Source organism: Cnephaeus nilssonii (genome assembly GCF_951640355.1).
Source record: "Cnephaeus nilssonii genome assembly, chromosome: 5".
NCBI lineage: Eukaryota > Metazoa > Chordata > Mammalia > Chiroptera > Vespertilionidae > Cnephaeus > Cnephaeus nilssonii.
In genome coordinates this window covers 87,599,174-87,617,676 of record NC_137076.1, presented here as the reverse complement: position 1 = coordinate 87,617,676, position 18,503 = coordinate 87,599,174, and the positions used below count along the sequence as shown (strand labels likewise).

Sequence of the window (18,503 nt, the reverse complement as noted above, 5' to 3'; positions counted from 1 at the left end):
AACGCCAGAGGCTTTGTGTATTGTTTCATTGTGTCACTTGGCAACTGGAGGGAAGTATGACAGTCACCCTGCCTTACAGAGGAGAGCTAAGGTTTAGAGACGTTGTTGCTTGGCCAAGCTGCCCACCTAGGGATGGCAGGATCAGGGTTGGAACCTAGGGAGTCCGACTTGAGGCCTCCTTCGGCTTTTACTTCTGTAGTGCTGCCTCCCTGTTCCCTCTGTCACAACACTGGTTTTCTCTACAATCCTGCATAAAACCAGGGCCGACTTTCTTCTTATCTACCAGACTATGAGAGCAGGGACCAAATCTAGCTTCTTCGTTCATCTGCAGAATCATCAACTGCAGGTGGGACACGCTGTGCCTGTGTCGCACAGATGCTGAGTGAATTGAGGAGGCAGCACAGAACATCATGGAACAGAGCCTCTACTTTTCAACAAGCTGTGTGACCTTGAAGCCATTCATTTCCCTGAGCCCTTCTGAGCTGGGTGAGATCAGGCAACTACTAGAATCCCTTTGAACCCAACGGCTCCTGCTCAGTTTTCTACACTTACCTCTAAACGTGTCCGGTCCACGTCCTTGGGCAGTCGGTTTCTTCCTCTTGTGGTCACCAGCAGCAGTTCATAAGGGTAGATCTAAGGAGAAAGGATGGGGGTAGGAGTTTGCAGATTGGGTGAGGGCGGTGGGCTTGTCCCTTCAGCCACATTTTGTGTCTGGGCTCCCTCCTCTACCCAGAAAGAGCCAGAAGTTAAAGTCTGGAAGGAGGACTGGGTCTGCCTTCCCTGGGGTTGCCTGGCAGCCTCAAGCCACCCTTTCCCAAAAGGCAAGGGTCCAGAGTCCCCTGATCTGCTAGGAATAAGCTTGGTGGCATTTGACATTAATGTGGGCACAAGGCCTCCTGAATGTAAATGTCTCATATGGTGATTTGGAAGTTTCCAGGCAGTCTCTGAGGTCCACGGGGAATGGTCTGATTTCAGGAGGCAAGAGTCGTAGGGAAGGATTTAGGGAAAGTGGGCCAAGGAACTGGAAATGTTGGTCTTAAGGGGACCCTTGGGGTTATTTATCGAGGCCCCCGTTTTCTGCATAGATAGCACTGTCATTCTCCTGTTGGTCCCAGTGTAGCAGGTACTAGTGTCTCAGAGACCTCCCAGGTCTGTGCATCTCCTTTACCTTGTACTCTGTAGAGAGAAAAGACACACAAAATGGAAACACATTGGTCTTTGCTGTGCATACTATACTGGCCTCTGTCTTTCAGACCTTGTCCTTGCTGAATTCATCCCAAATCAAGGCTGGTAGGAGTACCATGGATGGCGGGAGATAGAGGTTGGGCTGATCCAGAGATATGGTTTTAGGGGAAAAATGACTTTTGAGAGATTTCGAAGCGAAATAAGACGAGTCTGAAGCACAGGGAAAGACACCCCCCCTCCATTGTCTGGGCGGGGGGTGCCCTCCAAGTTTTTATATGAGCTGCCCTCCTGCTTGAGGAGCTGGTGGGGCTGGCGGGAGAGCCTCTGGCAGACTGCCCACAGCTCATGGAAGTTTTGCTGGGAACAGTGTGCATTTGGCTCCGAGTGTTTCCCTGCACCCGGTGCTGGCAGCAAGTCTAGCTCAGCCGTGCCAGGACAGCAGTGCTCTGGGATGGCTCCGGGAACCCAGATGTGACAGATGGCCTGGAGGTCACCCAAGGCCAGGGATTTGAGAGGATGGGGGGTGAGGAGTGGGAAAGGGAGGGACTGGAAAGTGAAAGGGAGTGGGAACTTGGGGTTTGGACAGAGCCCAGCCTGGGGCCCGAGTCTGTAGCAGTCATTTGCTAAGGGTCATGTCACAGCTATGAGCAGTGCATCCCAAGTCCCCGTGACTCACCTCGCATGCCCCAGTTGACGGCATTCATGCTGTCGTAGTGGAAGAGGTCCGCACTGGGTGTCTGCAGGGGAGACAGAGCCAGGGCCGGCCTGAGGCAAGCTCACCTTGCCTCCCTGAAGTACTCACCTCTCTCCAGAAAATGGACCAGGGCGTGTGGGACATGGGGCTCTCGCAGAAGCCTCAGTCTGCAGTTGGGGTAACTTAACTCACTGCCATATCTCTAGTGCCCAGGCCCAGCACATAATAAGCACTCAGGAAATACTCATTTATTGGTGAATTACATCTCATGCTTTCTTTCATGAGATCTACCCTGGCAACCCTATTTAAAAATACTGTTGCCCTCTCCCCAAGTCCGTGATCTCCCTTATCCTGCTGAACATTTCCCTCTTTCCCCCCATAGCACTTACTACCGTCTACATTCCATATAATTTGACTTGTTTACTATTTACTACTTGCTTTGTTTGTCCCTACAAGAATGGAAGCTCAGAGGGCAGGGGTTTTTGTCTTGCTTGGTCACTGATGTATTCCAGGCACCCGGAGTGGTGCCTGATGTACATAAAGTACATTAAATAAATAACTGTGGTGTGAGCAAATGTCCAGGCTCTGAGCGCACAGAGGACAGGGCCTGTGTGTCCTTCAGCAGGAAGCTTGATTAACACCAGCCGCCATGCTCCAGTGGAGCTCGGATCCCTTTCTTATGCTCGATCCTAAAGTAGTCTAACAGGTGTACAGCCTCCACTTCTGTCCTTCTGCAGTCTCTAGTCCATACAGCAGGGAGTCAGGTCACACAGCACAGTTACTGGAAACCCTCCGAAGTCCTTACCATCGTGCAGGGCCCTACTGACACCCTGTCGGGCTTCATCTCCCGGGTCGGGCTTCATGCTCACTCCATGCCAGCCCTCCCTACCCTGGGCCTTTGGACACTGTGCGTTCCTCTATCTGGATGGGTCTTGGAGCAGCAAGAACCTTTGTGCCCTCAGGCCTGGCTTAAAACCATCCCTCTCTGACTGCCTTCTCTCTTTGACCCCATGCTTTGAGCTCCATCTTAGCAATTAGGACCACCTGACTGCAGATCCCACCTTTACTTGCTGGTTGTCTGTCTCCCCAACTAGAACTCAAGCTCCCCGGGAGCAGCCACTTTATTCACTGCGGTACCTCCAGCACCTAGAACAGTGCCTGGCACTTAGTAGGTGCTCAGTTAATAAACATCTATCTCAATGTCCCTGCTTTCCCCATCACCTGTCCAGGCACACAGCCTCTCCTCTTGCTAACAAGGCATATTTTTAATAATCTTTAGGTCCTTAAACCAACTTACCATTTCTGGGAAGGTTTTATGTTGTAGGCCATCAAAGAGCTCAGAGGGCTCCAAGCCATGCCAGGCAAGTGGAGCAGGCAGTCAGGTGTGGGCTTGAGTCCTGGCTCTGCACTTACTGGGTGTGAGAGCCTGAGCAGGTCACCCCCTCCCCTCTGTGCCTCCATAGTAACTACCTCGCAGGGTAAAGGAGTTAGTGCTTGTAAAGTGCTTAGCGCAGTGCCAGGCATGCACCAGCCTCTCCCGGGGGGCTCCTTTTCACATAGGGCTCACAGGGAGGAGAGCAAGCATTGCCTTTGGGTTCCTTCAGTTGACCCACCTCTAGCCCCAAGGCCTTTGTCCAGGTTCCACCCCTAAGTGATCACCATAAGCACCACAGCAATGAGCTAATGCTGGAATCGCCAACATCGCAGAGGCAATGTCCCCGCATAGCCTTCTTACCCTGTGCAGCCCGTTTCTTCTGTAGGCAGGCAGGGAGGCGGACTTGGAGATGAGGGGATCTGAAAAAAAGAAGCAAAACAAGCTAGGGGCCCCTCTCCCTGAGCTCATCTGGCTGCAAATGGCCAATATTACTCCCTAACCCCGGGACTGAAGGGGCCACAGCGGAGGCCACCAGCTCCTCCGATTGCTCTCCAGGCTTGCAGCTGACTAATCTTAGGGGTGCCTCAGCCTGACAGAATTCTAGGCCCACCCAAAGCACCCACTCACACAGTCTTCTGGCCTTGTCCTGCACACATCTAGCTTCTTATGATGGACTCCTGTCCTGGCCACAGGGTGGCTCTGGACAAAGGCCCTGGAATTGGAGGTGAGAGCTCGGAACCCAGACAGGTAAGCTCTCAGATGGGTGGAAGAGGTGCATACTCTTTCTTTCCTTCTGGGAGCTACTGGGCACGTCAACCCTCATTCTAAAACCAAAAATTGAGGCCCACCAGCTGACAAACACAATGAGGTAGACCAGTGGTCGGCAAACTGTGGCTCGTGAGCCACGATTTGCTGCTCTGTTGACTAATGAGTTTTCCAACCACTGGGGTAGACTATTGGAGAGAAGGACTGTGCTGGGACATCCATGTTATATGCTCATCACAGCTATGGGGGACCTGCAGCTGACTCAGCTCTGGTCCTCACAGGACAACATGGGCTGAAGGTAGGGCGGGCAGAACATACCACTGTCAGCCAGGTAGTGGGACCGAGGGGCTGCAAGAGAGAAAAGCCACAGGTCAGTGTTCATAGGGACAGACAGACATGGTGGACAGACACACAGGAGCTGGAGGGGAGAAGGGGTCTCTTTCACTACCTCCTTTCCCACTGGTCAGTTTCCAATTGTACCGCATCCTACCTCCCCTCCCAGCTCCTAGACCAGCACCTGGGGCATAGCAGGTGCTGCGTTTTATTTGCTGCACAGATGCCACTGAATGTGTTGAATTTTGAGCAGCATTGGCGGTGTACTGCACAGAGCCCAGAAGCAGAGGTTAAAATTAGTGCCTCTCAGTGGTCAAATGGGGAACTAGCCTGGTTCTGCCATTAGTAGATACTAACTTCTTCAAGTTACGTAATCATGCTTTAATTTTCTCATCTCTTAAATGGGGAGGGAGCATCTCCTTTACAGGGTGATTGTAAAGAATATATGACATAATACAGAAAGGAACTAGCACAGTGCCTGACACATGCAAAACACTGAATGAAACTGGCTTTATCATCATTCCCACCACCATCTCCTTTAATCTCACCCAAAGTCAGGGTGATTATCTTTGATTAGGTTACTACTCATCTAGTATTGACTTGTATCCATCAAGTATTGATATGATGTCAAGATGATTAATCTTGACAAGGTTATTACCCATCAAGTATTGACTTGAGATAGGATTTCCTGGCAGGACTGACTCCCACAGGGGTAAGAAAGAGAGGAGGCAGACAGAGCATGTGTGTGTCCAGGAACAGGGATGGGATTACAGTGACTCTTAGGGCAAACCGCTTGAATCAGTTCTCTGCTTTGTGTACCTCCAGTGATAGGAGGCTCACTACCTCAAGAGGGGCCCCTTATATCTTTGAGCCATTCAGACGATTAGAAGATGTTTTTGTTTACACTGAACCTGATTGGAAGTCACTGCTTCAGATGCCCCAGGAAGCAGAGTGACTGCTCACCGCAGCACATGGTCTCACTTAGTGCCCTGCAGAGCCCCTTGCCAAGTCTGTATTCTAGAACCAGGTGAGACCACAGCAGTGGGGAGGAGAAAGCCCCCACCAGGCAGGCCTCCAGAACAGTGCTTACAGCCATTGAGGGACATGTCATAGCCAGCTGTGTGCAGGGCCTCCCGGCTGCTGGTGGAGCTCCTGGGCGGGGTCCAGGGATCTGCATAGGAGCTGGACCGGGCCTTCATCTCCTCTTTCAGAATCAGCCGGCCAATTCCGCTCTGGAGCTGGGGTTGGAGAGAAGCAAGATGAAGTTAGATTCTAACTGTTAGAAGGAAGCAAAGAGCCCTGAGGTGGAATAGGTTTGGGAGAGGCTGATTGCCTGGACTCTCTATAGTGAACCTCTGTTATTTTTGCCTTCCCAGTGTCCCTCCCTCCTTGCAGCCCATATTGTCTTCTGGGACTTTATCTCTCCTTCACAAGTGGTCCTGTGGTCTGGGTGAAATTCACATAATATAAACTTAACCATTTTAAAATGAACAATTTAGTGGCATTTAGTACAACCACAACCTCTATTGAGTTTCAAACATTTTTATCACCCCTTAAAAGGACCCTGTACCCATTAGGCAGTCACTCCCTATTACCCTCTCCTCCCAGTCCAGTCCCTGGTAATCACCAATCTATGTTCTGTCTTTATGGATTTACCTATTCTGGATATTTCATGTAAGTGAGATCGTATAATATGTGGGCTTTTGTTTCTCTCTTCTTTCACTAAGCTTAATGTTTTTGAGGTTTAGCCACATTGTGGCATGTATCAGTACTTCATTCCTTTTTTATCGCTGAATAACATTCCATTGTATGGATATACAACATTTTTAAAATCCATTTGTGAGCTGATGGACATTTGGGTTGCTTCCACCTTTTGGCCACTGTGAATAGTGCTGTTATGAGCATGTGTGTACATATATGTGAGTACCAGTTTTCAGTCCTTCTGGGTCTATATCTAGAGGTGAAATTGCTGGGTCACATGGTAGTTCTACACTGAACTTTCTGAGGAACCACCAGTGTCTGCGGAAGTGGCACCACTTTCCTTTCCCACCGGCAATGCATGAGAGCTGCTGGCACTCATGTGCCACAACACGAGAAGAACCTGCCTGAGCAGGAGGCCAATGCAGAGGCAGCGGCACCAGAGCAGAGGGAGATGACTTCCCTCTGACAGTTTTTTGAGCAGCTGCATCTAGTTATACTTGAAGCTAATCCTGCCATTTGGCTTTTCAGTTATGCTATTTCTTTTTCCCATCCACAAATGACTTTGAATTTGGTTTCTGCCACTCGCAAGTGAAAACATCCTCAGTAACATACCGTCTAAGCATCTCATTCAGCGGGGTGGCCAGCTCACCTTGTGCATGCTGCGGTCAAAATCGTCCTCCTCTCCTCCAGATGAGAACCTCCTGGCTCGGGGCACTGCCAAAAGACAGCGAGGATCAGCTCCTGCGTGCGCTGCCCACTCAGCCTGCTCTGGGGAGAGGGCGCAGGGGCAGTAGAGCCTAGACAGGTGGGTGTTTCCCTTATGTGCCACCACTTTCAAGCCAAGTGACCCTGCCCAAGTGCACTTGGTGAGCTGCCGCTCCACCATGGCCTCCTGTACAGAGATGCCCAGCATCCCTTTCCATTCTTGGGCTCTGAGGTGGGCGTGAAGCTGACTGCCCAAACAGAGCTAGTAAGCCACTGTGTTGGCACTTTGCTTGGTGGAAGAGAGAAGCCCTTTTTCTGCCCAGGGTAGGAGGTAAGCCTGGACCTGCCGGAGCTCCCGCTGCTATGAAGAGGGCAGAGTCAGCCTGAGAATGGAGCCACCCAACTCGGGGGACAGGATAAGTCCCGATGATGTTCATTCACCTCTAGATCCAGCCGTGCCATGAAACTTTCAGTCATTTGATCCAAGAAATCCCTAATTTGGCCTAAGCCAGTGGTCAGTAAACTGCCGCTCGCGAGTCGCGGTTTGCCGCTCTGTTGACTAATGAGTTTGCCGACCACTGACCTAGACTCTCGATTCCAATAATTACAGGCTGTTGTTGTTCCTTGTGATTAAGCCCCTATCCCAGTAGTCGGCAAACTCATTAGTCAACAGAGCGCCAAACCGCGGCTTGCGAGCCGCAGTTTGCCGACCACTGGCCTAAGCCATTTGGAGTCAGGTTTTTTGTTTGTATTTTTGTGATTGAAGCAGTTTCATCTAAGATTCCCCCCTCTCCCGACACCTGCTGGCTGTGCAGCCTCTGAACACTTCTCTCTTATGGACATTGGTCACTGTCCACTTCGGGTCATAGTTGTGCTGGTGTCTTAGCTCCTTTCGAAATGGAGATTTCTTTGAGGGTGAGGAAGGGGTCCTTTCAGCTCCTCAGAAGGTTAGCCAAGGTGTGTATTGAATCAAAATGGCACGTGATGAAAATTCCTTCCCATACTTAAAGGAAACACTTGGGATGCCAGATTGGTTGGGGTCGCACCTTGAGGACCACTAAGACTCTTCCAGGTGCCTACAAAAGCCTTCCATCCATCCTCCAAACTGTTATCCACCCTGCAGCCAAAGTGGTCTCTCACAAATATAGATCTGATCATGTCACTCTTAATGGCTTCCTACTGTTTAGGATAAAGTTGAAAACGCACAAGGCCGGTGGGATCTGGCTCCTCATCACCTCCCTCTCCCTGCTCTGAACTCCGGTTAAACTGACGGCCATTTCTTTCCCCCCAGCTGCCCTCCCATCTTGGGCTTTGCAGATGTGCTTCTACAAAGCTTCCTCCTCACCCTTCCTGTAGCAGCAGTCTCTGCATCTGAGACGCTTTGTCATCTCCTAGGCTGGACAGCATGCCCCTGTCATCAGCTCTCTTACCTCCTGTGTCTCACCTCCGGTATATCACCTCCTGCTCTAGTTAGGTCCACGAGGCCAAGGACATGGTCTGGTTTGCTCCCCAGTATTTCCCTAGGGCCCATGGCTGGTCCTTAATACATGTTTGCCAAATGAATAAGTGAATGGTCATGTGAAGGAGCAGGTGACTATTCTGGCCCTGTGTCCCTGGTGTAGGTGACAGGGCTCTGGCCTTGGCTACCCTGCAGGGCACACTACCTTTGGGGGAGCCATGGTAGGTCCAGTACTCAGACTCTGAAGCATAGTAGGGGTCTGGAGAGTAGGCTGGACTGTACTTGGAGGCCTGGCTGATGTCTTCACTTGTTTTGCTCTTGGTTGCTGTTGACAAATCACCTGCAAAGGACCCAAAGAGAGAGCTTTAGGGAGGCAGAGTATTCTAGACCAGTGTCCTGTACACTGTTTCCCATGTCTCAGCCAGGCTCCAGCCCAGGGGAGTAAGGCCACAATATGGAGCATTGGAGTTGGAAAAGCACTGAGGTCAAGGCCTGCATTTGACAGTTGGGAATCTGAGCACCAGAGAGGGGAAGGTGTTTGCTCTGAACCACATAGCAAGTTAGACCGGAACAGGATCACACCTCGCTCAGGGATCCTTCTACCACATTCCACGGACTCCCAGGTGTGCTCCTGAGTGAACACTAAGGCCGTGGCTCCTCCAGGTGAGATTGGACATGTCCCAGGTGAGCCCTTGCCCTTACCTTCCTTACCTTCTAGCAGTTGGCCTTGTTGTGGAATTGAGCCACATTTAGGGTGGGAATTGGCAAGCAAGCCCTGCTGCATGTTGAGTCAGGTCAACCTGCTCACCCTGAGATGCCACATCCTTCTTGGGGAGACGATATGACCCAAAGGAAGGAGCACTGGACAGGGAGGGAGTCAGCAACGCTGGGTTCTTCGCCCAGCTCTGCCGCTTAACTCAGTTGTAACACTGGGAAAGTCCTTCCCCTCTCTGCCTCAGTTTCCTCATCTGTGAGCATCAGAATTAGTCTTTTGGCTCAGATGCCATCCAGCTTCCAGCTTCCACATGAATTCCACAGCATGGAGTGACCATCAAACCTATCGCAGCCACAAAACCTGGGGCAGTGACTTTAGCGTATATCAAAGACTGGCAAGAGGCTGGCTAGGGCAGAGAGAGGGCTGGCTTTCGGACAGATCCTCAGGAGAGAAGCTATAGGGACAAAGTCTACACTCCTGGCAGCCAGGGCAGCAGAGGGTCCTGAGATGGCCCTCAGCCAGCTCCAGGCTGTGCCCCCTCCCCCAGCAGCACTTGCTCCCAAAGCTTCCCAGTTCTCTTTGATGTGGTTCAGTCAGTCCCCAGCCCCTCTCCTTCAGCCCTTTCATCCACCCTCTTATCCACTCAGCCACTTCCACCCCACACTCCCTGCTTTGGTGCTGCCTCCCAGAGCCATCTGCAAAATCCCGCAGTCCCGAGGGCTTTGAGATCTGGGGGCCTTTTCCAGATGTAAAGTCAAACTAATTTTGTCAGGGTTGGGAACTTTTTGTGGCCACTTAGGGCACATGGTATGGCCTCTGCAGCCACACACAGACGTGCACATGCTCACAGACTCCCCTTGGCCCCAGCCCAGCCCCTTCCAAAATCCAGGACGTTTGTCTAAATCATCAGGTTGTAAGTACCCAGAGCCACGATTTATACTTGTACCGCCCCTTCCACTAGCTCAGTGAGATCAGAACCTGGCTCAGGGCTGCTTCTGCTGGCTCCATGCTCCACCAACTCTGTTATCCACCTAGACCCATAGGCACGCGAGGGTGACAGGGTGGCAGCTGTGCCTCCGTATCCTCGGCTAAGAGATGTGCCCACTGACTGAGGCTCAGTAAGTGCTCCTGCAGGAACCGCCAGGCCTCAGAGATGAATGACTGAGCGTCAGTGCCCTGGGAGCGCCCCTCCCAGCGGTACGCTGACAAGGGTTACTCTGACCATGGAGTTTAGGACACCAGACAGTAGGGAAGGGGGATTGGGGAGATGGCGGCAAAGGGTGTAGGGGATATGAAGCCTTCCTTGCTCTTTTAAAATGTCACCACAATCTTCTCCAATGTCCCCTGGAGTCAGTAAGGCCCGAGGTGCAGCCTTGCACGTGCCCCTCCTGGTGACCTGTGCGGCGCCATTGGCACATGTGTTAACTGCCCCACATCCCTTGCCTGGCCACGCCCGCTCTGCCTCAGACCGTACCATGCCGTTTGTAGATCGGGGGTTTCCGGTAGATGTTACTTTCTCCAGCTGCCAGACAGACCCAGAAGGGACAGTAGGGAGGAGAGGGAGAGAGGGAGAGGGAGAGGGAGAGGGAGAGGGAGGAGAAAACAGTTGGTCAGTTGATCTCAGAAGAGAGAGATGGTCCATAAGTTTTCCCAAGGGTCCACCATCTTTTCCCAGGTGGACTTCTTCTTCCAAAGCTGAGCTTCCAACCTTGTACCACCAGGTTCCAGGAAAGGCGAGGGGAGAGGAATGGATGGATTCAAATGGTGCAGAGGAAGGGACTTGGGCTTGAATGGTGGGCATGCAGGCAAAGGGTGGGCACGTGCTCAGCAGGCCCCATGCAGGTCGGGCCCCACTGCCTCCACCCAGCAGCCACGCCTCATTCCATGAGAAAGTGCCCTGAATGCTGCAGCCATGGTTCAGCGTCATCTCCTCCCACTTCCTCAAAACAGACAGGATGGGAAAGGAGTAGATGAAACAGCAGGACAAGCTCCTGGGAAAGTGAGTGGGGAGTGAGAACCTGCACTCAGAGTTGGGAGAATAGTCTAGGCTATAACTCAGGGTGAGATCTTGTCCAGATCATACTTATAAGCTCACCTATCACTATCCCTCAGGCTCGCCACCTCTAGCCACACAAGCATGTTCTAGGGCCTTTGTACTTGCTCTGCCAGGGTGTTTTCCCCTGGGATCCTCATAAGGATGATTCCTTCTCATCTTTTGGCTTTAGTGTTATCACCACCTCCAAGAAGCCCTTCCTGACCACCTCATCTAGCCCAGCCTCCTGCACCCCAGTCACTCTGTTTTATTACAGCACCTACTGTCACCTGAAATTATCCTTTTACTTATTTGTTTACTCATTTATGATCTCTCTCCCCACATTAGAGCATAAACACCATGAAGGCAGGATCTGGGCTAGTTTAAGTTGCAGCCTCAGGGTCCCGAATAGTGCCTGGCTATACAGAAGGAGTAACAGAGGCTCAGAAACTAAGTAACTGGCCTGAGGTCACCAGCTTATATATAAGCAGCAGGATCAAGATTTAATCCCCAGTTTTGATGCAAAAGCCCCTGACTTTCAGCCTGATTACTGCTGTGTCCCATCACGGCCCCTCAACATTCGAGGCACTTCCCTGGGCTACTTCCTGGTGGTCCTGACCAAGGTTGATTCTGTGAAGAGAGTGAAAGACTGTGGGTGTATCAGGGCTGGAGGGCGGGTTAGTTCCGGTGATGGTTAGGGAGGGTCCCCAGGAACTGGCTTCTCCTCGGTGCTGGTGCAGGGTGTCCGGCAACCCCATGAAGCATGCATCCGTCCATGCCGGGAGTTCCGGGCTGGCAGCCTACCTGGGATGTGAAAGTGCTTGGGAGCCTGGTAAGAGGTTGGAGTGGAGGACCTCACATCTAACTGGCTATGGTATGGAGAGCTCCGGCCACTCTCGGGCCCTGGAGCACGCAGGCAGTGGTCCCCAGAGAGAACAGAGGCAGAGAAAACAGGCATTAACGCGGTGGCAGTCAAGGCAGCAGTGAAGTGTGGGGAGCAGGGACAGTGGGGAGGCGGCTGTGCGCTCATGCACTGTGTCTGCAGAAACAGGCCTGACCCTGTTTTCTTGCTTCACCCCAAAGTCAGGTTTTGTGGGTTGGAAGAATCCACTCCACCAAGCTTCAGGAAGGCATTTTTACCCCGCCCTCCCACCCTCCTGCCACCTCCCTTAATCGCTTTGCTGGCTTCACCCTTAATCTCAGGGCTGGCTGTCCACGACCTGACTGGCCTGGGTGGAGGCCAGGCCACAGCCCCATTTCGGGTCCTTTGGTTTTATCCTCTGGACCAGGCAGGCTTAAGGCTGAGGACTGAAGTGTCTTCTTCCAGCTAGGGCCTTTGGGCTGCTTGCCACTCCCCTCTCCTAGCAGCCCACCACCCATTCCCCACAGCTGCTCTTCCTCTCCCCTGCCAAGGGCATCTGCAGGGGCTCAGTGAGGCCCAGCTGGTCACCTGGGTGGCCACAGGGCTACAGAGGCCATGCTGTAAAACAGAGATCTCAGGAAAGCCCTGTTCTGTCTCCACAGCTGGGAACATCAAACCACTGTGTTGTCCCCCTGGCTCTTCCTGTCCCTTTGGGGGCTCCCCCCTTCCTTACCAGAGCGGTAGTAGTGGTGAGGTGAGCGGGAGAAGGTAGGGGACATGCCCTGCCGGCTGTAGGTGGGGGAATCGATGTATCCCGGGCTGGAGGCCCGTCTCTGCCGGAGGTCCAGGTTCTCGTAGATGTCCTGGGGGAGGAAGTGGGGCTGTGAGCAAGGCCAGCAACTAGGCGGGCCTATGGCCCAAGGGTCTGGTAGGCAGGTGGGGGAGTGACAGAGAATCTGGGATTCTAGGGACTGAAGCATGGTGCTGCCCTTCTGAATAGAGACCCCTCCGTAGGTTACATGCACAACCCAAGGAAGGGTGCAGAGAATTTCTAGGGCCTTCGCCCATCACTCACAGGCCCTTGAATGGAACCTGAGGGTCAGGTCCCTGGAATCCTGGCCAAGGATCACAGAAGCACTGGGGAGGTCTTCTCTGGGTAGAAAGGGTACATCAGGTTTGCCCCCAATCAGTTCTACCCTTTATGCCACCACCCCTTCCTCCAGGTCATGCTCCTATCTCACTATTACTGGTTGGGTCAAGGGCTCGGGCCCCTTGGGGTGAAATCAGGGGCCTGTTTGGTCAGCATCAAGGGACACAATTATATAAAAGGTCTCCCCAAACCAGATTAATTACCTGGGAGTAGGGAGATAATGTTCCCAGCGACTTAGAAGCGAAGAGTTTGCAGGCAGTCATGGAAGGAGCGAGAAGAGGGTGAGAGAGAGGGACAGAGAGCAGTTAAATGGTTCAGCAAAGAGTGGGCATCCGCTGCCCTTGGCCTTCCTGTCCGGATAACCCTCACTTAGAGTTCCAGGGTAGCAGTGCTGACAGGTGGTAGAAAACCTGAGGTTATGCCCTCCTTTTTCAAATGGGAAAGCCAAGGCCCAGAGAGAGAACGGGAAGGCTTGGGACCTCTCAGGGAAGCGGCCTGGACCCAGGCTTCTCCACTGCAAGCTCAGAGTCATTTCAGGACCCTTCCTTGTCCCTTTACCAGTTCACAACCCCTCTGTGGTTCATGAGGACAGTGCCTGGGTAGGGGGATCCAAAGGTTGAGCCAAGCAAGGGCCAGGCTGGTGCCATCAACACGGGAGTTGGCCAGAGGGTGGTGTGGGAAGCTGGAGATGGAACGTTCCCTCCACCGAGGGCTGCTCAGCCCTAGAACATCAGGGCCAGGTTGGAGTGTCTGTCCAATGTTAACACAGCTTCTAAAGTTTCTAAGACAAGTCAGAAAGGCAAATTCTTAGGTGAAATCTCCAATGTTTAAATGTTGAAAACGAATTTACATTTTTAAAAGATATTTTGTGAGTGAAACAAAACAAATTCCAGGGGTGGGTGTGGCTTATGGGCCCTAGTGGGCCATCTCTGCCCTTAGGAAAATCAGCTTCTACCAAACACTTGGTCCCCTTTTCCTGGTCCATTTCAGGGGCCAGAACACAGAGAGTCTCAGCACCAGGCTCTCAAACCAAAACGGAAGCCAGTCCCTCTAGAGAGGAAGGGGACAGTGGTGGAACAGGGACAGGAACCTCAGTCTGTGCCCCCCACAACAGGGGTCCTTCTGCTCCATATGCTCTAAGCTCAGGAGTCTGGGATGGAGTTAGAAATCTCCTGGGATATTGATGGCCAAGACCTCCCGGGTAGTGGCCACCCTGCCTTCTCTAGAGAACACTTTCTCTTGTCCAGGAACCATTTATTTCAAAAGCCATCTGATGCTGAGTGTTTATGAGTTCCTCTCTTGCTTTGAGTTCAGGGATTTAAGGCCAAGTGCAAAAACCAGAGAACCTACTAACTAAGGATTATAAACCCAAATGGCCATTAATTGTGGCAGGGGATAAGAGTAGCTGAAATTGAGGCTGTGTATAAAATTTCTCCACTGTAAGAAAAACAGTATTTCAAGTGATAAGTAGTTACAGGTTCTCAGCTTCAATGTTGGGGTTCTCAGGAAGTGGTGGGGACCCAAGAGAACTGCTCCCCATCTCTAAAAGGTGGAAATACTGGTGTAGTGTCATCAGCTCTACTTTTTCAAGTAAGTCAGAGTTTTGGATGAAATCACCTGATTTTAAAATGCTAATTGTAAATTCCAGTTTAAAAGAGTCTTTGGGCCAACACTGTGGAGGGAAAAGTGTCTGTGATGGAGGGGACTGGGGACCCCATGGACCCTCCTCTCCTCCAGCAGCCCCAGAGAGAGGGGCAAGATGCCATACCTCTCCATAGCCACATCTCTCCAGCATCTCATCAGACGTGTATCTGGAATGAGGCTCGTAGGAAATGAGGTCGGGGCGTTGTACCTCGTAGATGGACTTAACCTTGGGGAGAGCTGCCAGGTCTTTGTAATTAAGGATCTCATTATCCACTTTAGCCTGGGGAAGAAGGAAATGGACAGGAAAGAAGCAGAAAGATAAGAGGGAAAGGAGAGAGGCTCAGGGAGAACAAGCCTCTCCAGTTTTCACGAGAAACAAAACTTTAGGATGGAAGACTTGCAGAATGTGAGAATAAGATGTCTTTGAGGCCATCCATTCCAACGGGGCCAACACTGATTGTGCACATATGATGTGTGAGGCCCTGTGCTTTACAGGACTTATCTCCTCCACATGTCATGACATCTCTGTGAAGTATCAGGGTGTTGACTGCCTTCTAACCCCACAGAGTGAAGATACCCCATTCACAGCATTCTTGAGGATGATGAAGAAGGCAAAGACAAAATCATGGTAGAAATTACTAGCTGACTTTTAGTGAGCACTTCTTATGAGGCAGTCTCTGTTCTCAGTCTCTTATATGGATTAACTCCACAACTCACAACTCTCATAGTACTAATATTATCCACACCTTTAAATAAGGAAACAGGCACAGGGAAATCAATTGACTTGCCCAATGTCACATAGCTAATAAGCAGCAAAACCAGAATTCAAAGCCAGCCAGCCTAACCTGAGAGCCTGCCCTCTCCAGTGGCCTCTCCTTGTTCCCTAGGGTGGGGCGTTCACTGGCTTACAGCTGTCAAAGGGCTGCATCAGAAAGCTGCTCCTCACGTTGAACTGAACTGAGCCTCTACTACCTGACTTTGCCTGAGTTCCGTTTTCTAGAAATGCATGGATGAGGAGAGAGCTTCCCCTTGCAGGGGACAGCCCATGTCTCATGGTTTCTGAAGCCATGTTCTTTCCATGTCTGCATCCTCCTTCTGTGACCGGTTTATGCTCTGGTTAACAGAATCTGTCCCCCCCGCCCCCCCCCCCCCCCCCCCCGTAACTACTGTGCTCTTGAGGTGCTGAAGTGAGGTAAATTAAGAGAGTCACTAGATAGGGCATCCAAGGAGACTGTATTATCCTCATAACATCTCCCAATGCTTTGGGGGCCAGGTAAGTCTCAGGGCCATGACTAGTACAGAGAGAACAGCTTTCATAAAGACCTTAAAAGCATTGGTATTTCAAACACGGCCCTTCCACTCTTCCATCCTGTCCCATCCCAGTGCTCTTTGGGCACTGTGCTCTTCATTCCCCTTTTCTCCTAGACCCACTGTCTACTCTCCTTGCCCTGACCTAGGCTCCAAGGCCCCATGGACCATCACAGGCCCCCTGTCTTTCAGTTGGGTTGGCCAAAGGGTGGGGGGAGGCACCTGCAGAGTGGGAGGAGAGTGAAGAGGCTGTGCACTTGTCCCTGTGGCACCTGTCTTGCCTGGCTGTGGTTGGGCATGGCTCCTGCCTGGGACTGCTCTTCCACAGCTCCAGCTCTTACCATCCTTTCCCTTTAGGTTGAGGGTGGTGACAACTTCCCGTTCTTATAGTCCTGGGATGCTGCACTAAGTGGGTCCCCTAACCCTGCCCACACCTCTGCAAATGCTCCCTTCACAAAACCTGTCTCACTTAAACCCTTTGAGGTATGCCACCTCATTTCTGCCAGACCCTGCCAGGGTCAGACATCCACATCTGTACCAATTTGGGGGGCTGTGGGTAAAGGAGACCTCATTTGCAAAGTCTACTTGCTGAAGTAATTGCTGCCTTTCATCCTGGGATATTAGATCTTGACCTTGAGAACTCTTGGCATCTTACAAACTTGTTTCAACTCATCAATATTCATCTCAACATTTTACTCCAAACCTCTGAGACACTAAATTAATGTTTCTTCGTATAGCTGCATTGTTCCAGGTTATAAATGAGTTTATAGTGATTGGACAGAGGCATCCTAACATAATTAGCCAGGAAGGGACCATGAGGAGCTGATCCAAGTCAAGTCACCTGGAGATGACTGTAGCAGTCAGTGGGGGATGGAGCAAAGTTTGAAAGAACCTATCCTCTCCAGGTACACTAATAATTCTATTTTAATACCAAACCTCAGTATTTATGAAAACTAAACCAATACTCTTTCCTTCTGCCTATTATTGCCTGTCCCAAATGTGGTTGGATGGATTCTTCCCTGACTTTGGAAGCCATATTTGGAACAGTCTGACTTAAAACATGACTCACAACACGTGTGCAGTCATTCTCCTGAGTAGCTGAAAGTGAGGCATCATTAAGGGGAGAGTAGGAGGATACAGAAGGGAACACACATGCCTATGCGAGGATGTGGGGGTAACTGATCTCAATGTATAGGGCCCCAGCTGGAGGGCACAGTGGCAGGTGTCCCCAGTTGCTGTTGTTCATCTGTAGTCGAGCTGCATCTCACAGGGGCAACTCTACGAGCTGCCTCCAGGGTGAACACCATCAGGACCTAGCTTATTTCACAAAGGTTAGCAAAGCTCCTCAGAAGCACAGAGGAGACCAGCCAGGGATTAAGGGCTCTACAGTGCAGCTCTCTATATCCTGAGTTCGTACACCTTGGTAACTCTCTTTGGGAGACAGACCCACTTTGGTCAATAACCTTCTCACGGTATAGGCCCCGAAACTAAGCTCATTAATCCTGCCGTGGTCTGCCCCATTCCTTGTTCTGACAGGAGTCTTCAGTGCGTACAGCCTGTGATCAAAGTCGCTTGTCTTTTGTGGGAGCCGCATGGCAGTATTGACCCATATTGAAGTTGCAGTCAATGGTTACTCTTACATCTTTTAAAAATTTAAACAGAGGAAGAAAGGAAAGGAAATAGTCCCATCAATAGGCATAATCCAGCAATCAAGGAGGAAACTGGATGTGGATTTGGAGTAAAATAATGATCAGGCATGATGGGCAGGGCCCACCCGGGGCTGGTAGGTTTGAGGACTGTCTCTACAACTTCTTATTAGGGTTTCCTGCTCTAGACATTATCTCCAGCCCCCATTTCTGGTCTTCTTGGCTCCTTTGCCTTGAGGAATGCTGAAATAGTCTGGCGTCAGCCGGACTGAGGTTTGCTTACTGTCAGTCCCTCCTCAGCTCATCGTGGTCCTCTCAGGCTGTGCTTACCACTCCTCCTTTATCTTACTTCTATTTCTCTCTCAGGTTTGAGCTTAAATGTTTCTTCCTAGGATTCTACTCCCAATTGGCCCTAGACCATCAGGTTAATCTGCAGCATCATCAGAGCACCCTATACTTTTTATTCCTAGCACCTATCAGAACTGCCACTGATTATCCATGGAATTATGAGCTCAACATTATGGATCAGGTTAGTGAGGCACCACCACCTCCCCAGTGCAGAAGACAGCATGTAGTGGAGTAGACACTCAGTATGCATTTGTTGAATGCATGAATAAATTACACATCCAAGGTCATCTATCTCAACTCTTGTCCCTTTTGCCACATCCCTGGCAATGATGAATATCTATATTGGAATCCCTCTAGGGGTGGGAGCTCAGACACATGCACAAGGTTTACTCCATCCCTGGATTTCTCACACAATTAGGAAGCTCTTCTATATGTTTGCAAATCCTTTACGGCCATGTTTCCACATTCATATGGCTTCTTCCTCCTTCCTGCCTCTTTACCTCACCCACTGTCTCTACATTGACATCCCATTCAATACCCACTCTGAATAGGACTCTTAATTCCCAATTTTTCTCTTGCCC

At 51.1% G+C, this 18,503-nt stretch overlaps 1 protein-coding gene across 1 annotated transcript in view; it reads right to left on the bottom strand.

The window, feature by feature from the left end:
* ABLIM3 (actin binding LIM protein family member 3) overlaps positions 1 to 18,503 on the bottom strand; it is a gene marked incomplete at its 5' end in the record, with an annotated part of 102,377 nt that overhangs the window by 4,099 nt on the left and 79,775 nt on the right. The window contains 13 exon segments of the mRNA XM_079773257.1: positions 553 to 633; positions 1,169 to 1,176; positions 1,862 to 1,922; positions 3,615 to 3,673; positions 4,338 to 4,367; positions 5,443 to 5,590; positions 6,703 to 6,767; positions 8,423 to 8,557; positions 10,407 to 10,454; positions 11,769 to 11,867; positions 12,560 to 12,689; positions 13,180 to 13,209; positions 14,745 to 14,900. Of these exon segments, the coding sequence (XP_079629383.1) occupies positions 553 to 633; positions 1,169 to 1,176; positions 1,862 to 1,922; positions 3,615 to 3,673; positions 4,338 to 4,367; positions 5,443 to 5,590; positions 6,703 to 6,767; positions 8,423 to 8,557; positions 10,407 to 10,454; positions 11,769 to 11,867; positions 12,560 to 12,689; positions 13,180 to 13,209; positions 14,745 to 14,900 (1,050 nt within the window).